At 44.3% G+C, this 9,386-nt stretch overlaps 1 protein-coding gene across 1 annotated transcript; it reads left to right on the top strand.

The window, feature by feature from the left end:
• Window positions 1–1,850: 1,850 nt before the first annotated feature.
• LOC311491452 (butyrophilin-like protein 2) lies at window positions 1,851–8,245 on the top strand (the record flags this gene model as incomplete). The annotated part of the gene is made up of 6 exons (XM_084549380.1): window positions 1,851–1,863; window positions 2,071–2,397; window positions 2,736–3,059; window positions 4,654–4,977; window positions 6,399–6,722; window positions 6,801–8,245. 6 exons carry the CDS (start codon window positions 1,851–1,853, stop codon window positions 6,854–6,856), a joined length of 1,368 nt encoding a protein of 455 aa, XP_084405506.1. The 3' UTR covers window positions 6,857–8,245.
• Window positions 8,246–9,386: the final 1,141 nt, after the last annotated feature.

Genomic DNA, 9,386 nt, shown 5'->3' with positions numbered 1-9,386 from the left:
TGATGTTTCCCAAATTTAGCATCCCACTCAGATGAATAGTTCTGTTGGAAAAGAGCCTGAAAGGTCCTGTTAATGAAACCAGACCAAACCACAGTCAGGCTGAAGGAAACACACTGAAAGGTAGAGTGAGGAGTCTTTAGAGAAGACTCGTCTACAGACAGTTGGATCATTTGATGTCTGAGAAGCAGTATTTGATCCCATCTTGAATCTAAAATCTTGAATCTTGAATTTATTCGTGATGGCTCTGTCCTCTGCAGAGATGGACTCTATGACGAGCAGATTCTTCTCCAGCTCGAACTGACATATCCTGACAGCCAGTGGCGGTTCTACATTGTATTGCGCCCCGGGCGAGACCACCTCCGACCGGCCCCCCCCAACCCTCCCCCCCTCGGCACGCGCGCACTTAAAGAAAAGAGCATCCATGAATTGCTAATTTAAATAACCATGTCCTTACACTCAAAGTGTCTGTCATTATACGCTATATTAATCTATCTTTCAGGGAGGAACAATTAGCTCCTTGGTTACTGCCTCCAATTCTATGCTTGGCACACTTTTGGTTGGTTAAACTATGTTTTGACACGAAATAGAGTTGTAGCAAATGGTAAATGTTCATCTTTGTAACTACCTACAGATATGAAAATTTCGTTGACTAATTACAGGACCCAACGTGATGGACATAAATAATAACTGAACTTGGAACAGTTTTGTTGCAAAGCACAATCTTATGGTGAAATTAGATCTGGTGTTTGTTAAGACGAATTACTGTTGTATAAGCATTGCAAGCATCATAGCAAAAAGTCTAACAAACGTATAGCACCAGTTAACAGCCCTTCATTCATGACATGATACTGTAATCATACAGAAAGAACATACCTTATCTTTCCTTTTTCTGTCCATCTCTGCGTTTATTTGACACTCGACAATCAACAGAATTCCTATCCTCCAACGCTGTCACTCACGACCAGAAGTCAAGACTAAACCAATTCAGCTTGGTGACCACATAATTACCTATTTTCATTTGGCCATTTCACACAATTCATAAAAACCAAAACGTGCATGAATTATAGGCCTGTATTTATTATATTATGAATGAAATGTGCGTTACATGGAAGAAAGTGAAGGTGTTACTAACTTTTATACAGTGGACCCCCCCCCCTGTCCGTTCAATTTGGGATAGACCCAGAGGTGAACTGTCCCCCGCGCCCCCCTCCCCTTTCCCTTTCTCACACACAGCTTCTGTGCACGGCACCTTCTCAGCAGCAGGGGCGCCTGCAGCTGCAGGGGGCGCCAATTTGCCAATTCCCTATACACAGATATGACAGATAATAGAAAACCATGTAGCGGCGCAGATTTATTTGTTTATTTTATTTTTTTCCAAGTGCTCGTGCCGCCCCCCTTGTGTCATGAAAAAATGCCGCCCCGGGCGGCTGCCCGGTTCGCCCGTGCCTAAAACCGCTACTGCTGACAGCAAACTAAGCTCCAACACATCTGCTCTTCTTGACACACATAATTCATTCATTCATTCATTCATTCATTCATGCTCATGGCTGGAAGTTGGAGCAAAGACTTGAACTGGACATCACTGAACGTTTACTGATTAAACTGATGTGGGTCCACCACAGTGAACACTTTCCAGTCTCTGTCCATGTTGAACAAACAAACCAACTCCAGTTGTTGGACATGTGTCTCAGACTGTGTTCACTATCAACCTGGAGTTCAGTGTGAATCTTCAATCATTCCTTTTTTCCATTTTTACTCTGATATTCAGTCTGTTTTAAGCCTCTAACTTGGTGATGTTTTGATGCCACATGACTTCTCCAGGTGTAGCATCAAACATCTGCTAAGAACAAATGAAGAACACATGTAGGAGTCATCAAACATCTAGAAGGACTACATGATCTGATTGTAGAAATGGACAGACACCAAAGACAACACTGTCTCTGTTCAATGGAAAATGGGACATATTTTAGACTGGAACCAGTCAAACATTTCACTTGAAGTATTTCTCTTCAATGTGCTCAGAGCTGCTGCTGTCTCTACATTTGATGATGTGATTTGTTGTCCTCTCAGTCCCCCAGGTGGAGGTGGATTCAGGGGTGGAGTCTGTCCAGCTGACCTACAAAGCCACAGCTCAGCTGCCTGAAGACGCTAAAGTGGAGTGGATGGACAGAAAAGACTGCACAGTCCATGTGTATCAGAACGGCTCTGACCAGCCTGAAGAGCAGAACAAGATTTACAGAAACAGAACGAAGATGAATGAAGACCTGCTCAAAACTGGAGACCTCAGTCTGACCCTGAAATACCCCACAGACAGAGACGATGGAGGTTACATCTGTAGAGTCTACAACAAGGAGGGAGTCATCCTGATGATGAAACAAGTGAAGCTCAAAGTTGAAGGTCAGTACCGTAGGTACAGGTCAGAGGTTTATTCTATTCTATTCTATTCTATCATATTCCATGAATTGACGACACTCTATCAGACTGATCAGCTACAGTGATCAGTCAGCTGCTAATCCAGCTGTGGTAAAGTAGAGGGTGTGGGAAGGAGTATCTTCAAGTTTCCTGATTTTACATGATTGGACAGACACCGAAGACAACATTGTCTCTGTTCAATGGAGAATGGGACATATTTCAGACTGGAACCAGTCAAATATGTTTCACTCCAAGTATTTCTCTTCAATGTGCTCAGATCTGCTGCTGTCTACAGCTGATGATGTGATTTGTTGTCCTCTCAGTCCCCCAAGTGGAGGTGGATTCAGGGGTGGAGTCTGTCCAGCTGACCTGCAAAACCACAGCTCACCTGCCTGAAGATGCTAAAGTGGAGTGGATGGACATTTACAGGAAGGTCCATGTGTATCAGAACGGCTCTGACCAGCTTGAAGAGCAGCACCAGATTTACAGAAACAGAACGAAGATGATTGAAGACCTGCTGGAAACTGGAGACCTCAGTCTGACCCTGAAATACCCCACAGAGAAAGACAATAAGATCTACACCTGCACCGTTTACAACAAGGAGGGAAACATCCTGATGAAGAAACAAGTGAAGCTTAATGTCAGAGGTCAGTACTGTAGATACAGATCAGAGGTCAGGGCTGTAAATAGAGGTCAGAGGTCAGTGATGTAGTTACATGCAGAGGTCAGAGGTCATGTTTCTCAGCATACATTTTGCCTAAGACTCAACAATAATTTTCCTGCTTTATAGAAATAATGATATACGGTATCTTTCATGGGGGTGGCACAGTGGAGAGGTGGTTAGCACTGATGCCTCAAAGCAAGAAGGTCACCGGTTCAAATCCATGGGCCGGCTGGGCCTTTCTCTGTGGAGTTTGCAGGTGGCAGGTGGCTTCCTCCCACCTTCCAAAGACATGCCCATTAACTGGTCATTGTAGATGTGCATGTGAGTGTGAATGGTTGTCTGTCTCTCTGTATTAGCCCTTGCGATGGACTGGCAACCTGCTCAGGGTGTACCCCGCCGCTCACCCGATTACAGCTGGGATAGCCCCCCCCCCCCCCAGCGACCCTTCACAGGAACAAGCGGTTACAGAAGATGAATGAATGAATGTATCTTTCATCATTTGACTCAGTCACCTTTAACACCTCCTCTTTAAAGTTGAGCAACAAAGTAGTCACTCCATCCAAATGGTTGCTATGACTACAGTGAGTTGCTCCACTGACGTCTCCCAAATTTAGCATCCCACTCAGATGAATGGTTCTGTTGGAAAAGAGCCTGAAACGTCCTGTTAATGAAATCAGACCAAACCACAATCAGGCTGAAGGAAACACATTGAAAGGTAGAGTGAAGAGTCTTTAGAGAAGAGTCCTCTACAGACAGTTGGATCATTTGATGTCTGAGAAGTGGTATTTGATCCAATCCGTTCAGGTAAAGAAGCTCTCAAAGAAGACTTCCTGTCTTCTCTTTAGCTTTCTTCATTAAAGGCCACAATTTATTTCGGATGGCTCTGTCTTCTGCAGAGAAGGACTCCATGATGAGCAGATTCTTCTCCAGCTAGAACTGACATATCCTGACAGCAAACCAAGCTCCAATACATCTGCTCTTCTTGACACTCACAATTCATTCAATCATTCATTCATTCATTCAGTCATTCATTCATGCATTTGTGCTCATGGCTGGAAGTTGGAGCAAAGACTTGAACTGAACATCACTGAACATTTACTGATGAAACTGATGTGGGTCCACCACAGTGAACACTTTTCAGTCTCTGTCCATGTTGAACAAATGAACCAGCTCCAGTTGTTGGACATGTGTCTCAGACTGTGTTCACTATCAACCTGGAGCTCAGTGTGAATCTTCAATCATTCCTTTTTTTCCTTTTTACTCTGATATTCAGTCTGTTTTAAGCCTCTAACTTGGAGATGTTTTGATGCTACATGACTTCTCCAGGTGTAGCATCAAACATCTGCTAAGAACACATGAAGAATGAATGTAGGAGTCATCAAACATAAAGAAGTACTACACGATCTGATTGTAGAAATGGACAGACACCAAAGACAACACTGTCTCTGTTCAATGGAAAATGGGACATATTTTAGACTGGAACCAGTCAAACATGTTTCACTCCAAATATTTCTCTTCAATGTGCTCAGAGCTACTGCTGTCTCTACATCTGATGATGTGATTTGTTGTCCTCTCAGTCCCCCAGGTGGAGGTGGATTCAGGGGTGGAGTCTGTCCAGCTGACCTACAAAATCACAGCACACCTGCCTGAAGACGCTAAAGTGGAGTGGATGGACACTCACAGGAAGGTCCATGTGTATCAGAACGGCTCTGACCAGCTTGAAGACCAGCACCAGATTTATAGAAACAGAACGAAGATGAATGAAGACCTGCTGAAAACTGGAGACCTCAGTCTGACCCTGAAATACCCCACAGAGAAAGACAATAAGATCTACACCTGCACCGTCTACAGCAAGGAGGGAAACATCCTGATGAAGAAACTAATGGAGCTCACTGTCAAAGGTCAGTACTGTAAATAGAGGTCAGTGATGTAGCTACATGCAGAGGTCAGAGGTCATGTTTCTCAGTATACATTTTGCCTAAAACTAAACAATAATTTTCCTGCTTTATAGCTATAATGATATACTGTATCTTTCATCATTTGACTCAGTCACCTTGAACACCTCCTCTTTAAAGTTGAGCAACAAAGTAGCCACTCCATCCGAATGGTTGCTATGACTACAGTACAGTGAGTTGCTCCACTGATGTTTCCCAGATTTAGCTCCTTCTACAACAAGGAGGGAAAACACCCTGATGAAATGAGTGAAGCTCAGTGTCAAAGGTCAGTACTGTAGATACAGGTCAGAGGTCAGAAGTCAATACTGTAGATACTTGTCAGACATCAGTAACATGTTGAAGTCTTGATCACTTTCTGGTGATGACTCAGAGAAACCTCACCATTGGTGTGAGTGATCATAGGAGAGTTTAATGTAGAAAGTGATTTGTGTATGTGTTTGAGCTGTGAGAGGAAAGTTAGTGGTTAAGGAAACATGAAGAAAATGAACTTCTGACTGAATCCATGAAGAAGTTTCATCTTATCACACGCTGTTTCTCTAGGAGTTTAATTAACAGTTGTTGAACTTTATCAGGAACTTAAATGTTCCTGAAAAGGCTTTTCCATCTCATATTGTTGTCAGAGCAGTCCAAGTAGATGTGAGGTCACTGGTTTGGATTCATGTTCTCAGTGAACTGGATCAGACTTTGATTCCAGTCTCATCCTAAATGCTCTCTGAAGAACCAAGGCTGGAAAGCTCTTTCTCTGATGTGAGAAGCTCCTCTGTTTGAAACCAGTGGGTTATGAATGGAGTCTGGTCCAGTAGCTGCAGTCTTTGATTGATGTCCAGTCAGTGTTGGAGCCAGACTTTCTAATCAATGGCATCAATAGAAAGAGAGAAGATGAGAAACACTGACAGTGATCCTTCAGCAGCAAAAGTGATCAGAGTTGGACGTTATTGATCCAACACTAATGTAGAGCTGAGCTGAGAATTTAATGAGATAAAGGGCTCTGTGTCTGAAATGCTGCATGGAGCTGAGATTCATTGACACCACAGAGAGACAAAGAGACTGAAGACATGTTAGGATCTGAACCCTTCTTCTCTTCACTGTCACATGTTAGATCCACAGATAGAAATGTGACAGAGAGAAGCAGCAGACAGCAGCTCCACTCTGACAGGAGACATTACTATGAAGCAGCACATGGACAAACAACCAACCATCAAGACTCTGATCATCATCAACACCTTTCTAGATCTCTGTCATGTTCCCTTCTGCTCTCATCTGCTTCTGTCCTTCAGCTTTCTCTACAATCATTCAATAAAGTGATGAAAACCTGCTGCTGCTGCTGCTGTCTGTACAGCTGATGATGTGATTTGTTGTCCTCTCAGTCTGTGAGGTAGAGGTGGAGGAGGGGGAGGAGTCTGTCCAGCTGCCATTCAGAACCACAGAGCTGCCTGAAGACGCCAAAGTGGAGTGGAAGGACAGATCCTACAGGAAGGTCCATGTGTATGTGAACGGCTCTGACCAGCTTGAAGACCAGAACCAGTTTTACAGAAACAGAACAAAGATGAATGAAGACCTGCTGAAAACTGGAGACCTCAGTCTGACCTTGAAATACCCCACAGAGAAAGACTCTACAGAATACATCTGTAGAGTCTACAACAAGGACAGAGACACCGTGAGATGGAAAACAGTGGTGCTCAAAGTCAAAGGTTTGTTTCTTTCTTTCTTTCTTTCTTTCTTTCTTTCTTTCTTTCTTTGTCTCTAACTGTCTTGTGTCTCCTCCACAGACAGAGTCCAGGGCCACGATGTAACGTTTTGTCTGATGGCTGATAAGTCAGTTTGATCAGGTCTTTGATAATTGATCAGTGAATGATCTGATGGACGATGGATGAAGAGAGGTGGATGCCTCGTCAGCTCCTAGTCCTGGTCTGAAGATTCTTTAAGGATCAGTGCTGATCAGCATGTTGTCATCATCGGTCTTAAGAGACTATAGATCAGGAAAGCTGAGCTCCAAATATTTGTCCTGATCAGCTGAACACTTTATTCTTTCATATCAGTATTTGTGGATTTCCACCGTGTCCAGATGGTTTCATTGCTTCCTCACATCTTCAGCTCCGTCCGGATCTCTTCCTGCTTCCATCTGAATGTGGATCCTGGAGAAATCATCAGCTGCTTCACTGCTGAGCAGGAGGAGAAACATTTAAGATTCACCAAAATCAAGCGTGGGGCGGCACAGTGGTGTGGTGGTTAGCACTGATGTCTCACAGCAAGAAGGTTCTGGGTTCTAATCCATGGGTCAAACTGGGCCTTTCTGTGTGGATTTGTGGACCTGTCCTGTCCCCCAATGACAGCTGGGACAGGTTCCAGGCCCCCAATGACCCTTCACAGGACAAGCGGTTACAGAAGATGAATGAAGTCCAAGTGTGAGGAGTTCCATCGTGCAGCCTCTAGGTGGTGCTGTTGTTTCATGCACACAGATAAAGTAGTAGTAGATAAAGTCACTGCAGGTCAAACAATGAAAGTAAAAGTAAAAACTTGTTGAATACAGTATACAGTATTTTTACTTGTTTAAAATAAAATGGTGCAGATTTCCTCCACTTCTTAATGTTATTTCATACTCAAGTTTTCTTTCCTCTCTTTACAAAGTTTCTCCAACACATTTTCTAAAACCTTGTACATCTGAAGACTGCTGCTCATTCGTTTTTTTAAAAAAAAAAAGTTGTGAAACCTTGAAAGTAGAGTTTTGAAACATGAAACATTATTCTGAGACTCTGAAGGATGTGCATTCAGTAAATCTGCTCTGTCCTTCCAGAGCTCCACCCACTTTTCAGAGATCTGACCACATAGTCATGAGCTTTAGGGTCATGTGATTTTTCTTTCTGCTCTGAAAAGGTTACAGGGCTCCTGGAGTCAGGGACATTTGCTGTTAACCTCATATGAAGTGAAGTCCAATCACACGTCATAGTTTTCTGTCAGTCTGGCTGTCAACAAGCAGCTCCGCTGGGAAAAGGCTACTTAAACATGAGTAATATTAATGCAGCACTTCCAACATGTGAACATACACGATCAAGGGCCCTGTTTCTCAAGATGTTTTCATTCCATTTTTTAAAAAAAAGACCTTTAATACGTTTTCTAAAGCAATCTTTAGAATATGTGAATTATAAATTTCTTTTTCTCATTATCAGTGTTAATTTATAAAACACATTTAAAAACAACTATTGTTGAGAATGAAGAGGAAGAGGTAAATGAGGCAGCAGGTGAAACTGGGTAACTTCACATCCAGCACCCGGTCCCTCAGCATTGGCGCCTCTCAGGGATGCATTCTCTCCCCACTGCTTTTCTCCCTTTACACTAATGACTGCACCTCAAGGGACCCTTCTGTGAAACTCCTGAAGTTTGCAGACGACACCACCGTCATTGGACTCATCTGGGACGGCGACGAGTCTGCATACAGAAGGGAAGTAGAACAGCTGGTCCTCTGGTGCAGTCAGAACCACCTGGAGCTAAACCCGCTCAAAACTGTGGAGATGACAGTGGACTTCAGGAAGAGACCCCCATCAACCCCTCCTCTCACAATCCTCAACAGGACAGTTCCTACAGTAGAGTCATTCAGGTTCCTAGGGTCCACAATTTCATGGACCTGAAGTGGACCTCCCACATAGACTCTGTAAGGAAGAAGGCCCAGCAGAGGCTGTACTTTCTACATCAGCTCAGGAAGTTCAACCTGCCTCAGGAGCTGCTGATAATCTTCTACACTGCAATAGTCCAGTCTGTCCTGACCACGTCCATCGCAGTCTGGTTTGGATCCACCACCAGGCATGACAGGGACAGACTGCAGAGAACAGTCAGGGCTGCAGAGAGGATCATTGGTACTGACCTTCCCTCCATCCAGGACCTGTCCAAGGTCAGGAAGCAGGCCAGTAAAATCTCCACAGACCCCTCACACCCCGGTCACAACCTGTTTAGACTCCTCCCCTCAGGCCGGTGTTACAGAGCACTGTACGCCAAAACCACCTGCCACAAGAACAGTTTCTTCCCCTGGGCTGTCACCCTGTTGAACTCTGAGTCAGTCATAGAGTGTGAGACCATCCACATGTATGTGGGGCTGCAGCTGGACGACAGGCTGGACTGGACTACAAACATGGACACACTCCACAGGAAAGGACAGAGCCGTCTGTACTTTCTGAGAAGGCTGGGGTCCTTCAACATCTGCAAAAAACTGCTGCAGATGTTTTACCAGTCTGTGGTGGCCAGCGTCCTATTCTATGCTGTGGTTTGCTGGGGAGGAAGCAGCAAGAAGAGGGACGCTGCTCGACTGGACAGACTGGTGAGGAGGGCTGGCTCAGTGGTGGGCACAGAGCTGGACTCTCTGG

This window comes from Chelon labrosus (assembly GCF_963514085.1).
Source record: "Chelon labrosus genome assembly, chromosome: 1".
NCBI classification, from domain to species: domain Eukaryota; kingdom Metazoa; phylum Chordata; class Actinopteri; order Mugiliformes; family Mugilidae; genus Chelon; species Chelon labrosus.
The sequence above is the reverse complement of the archived record's forward strand: the minus strand, read 5'-3'. Positions and strand labels throughout refer to the sequence as shown.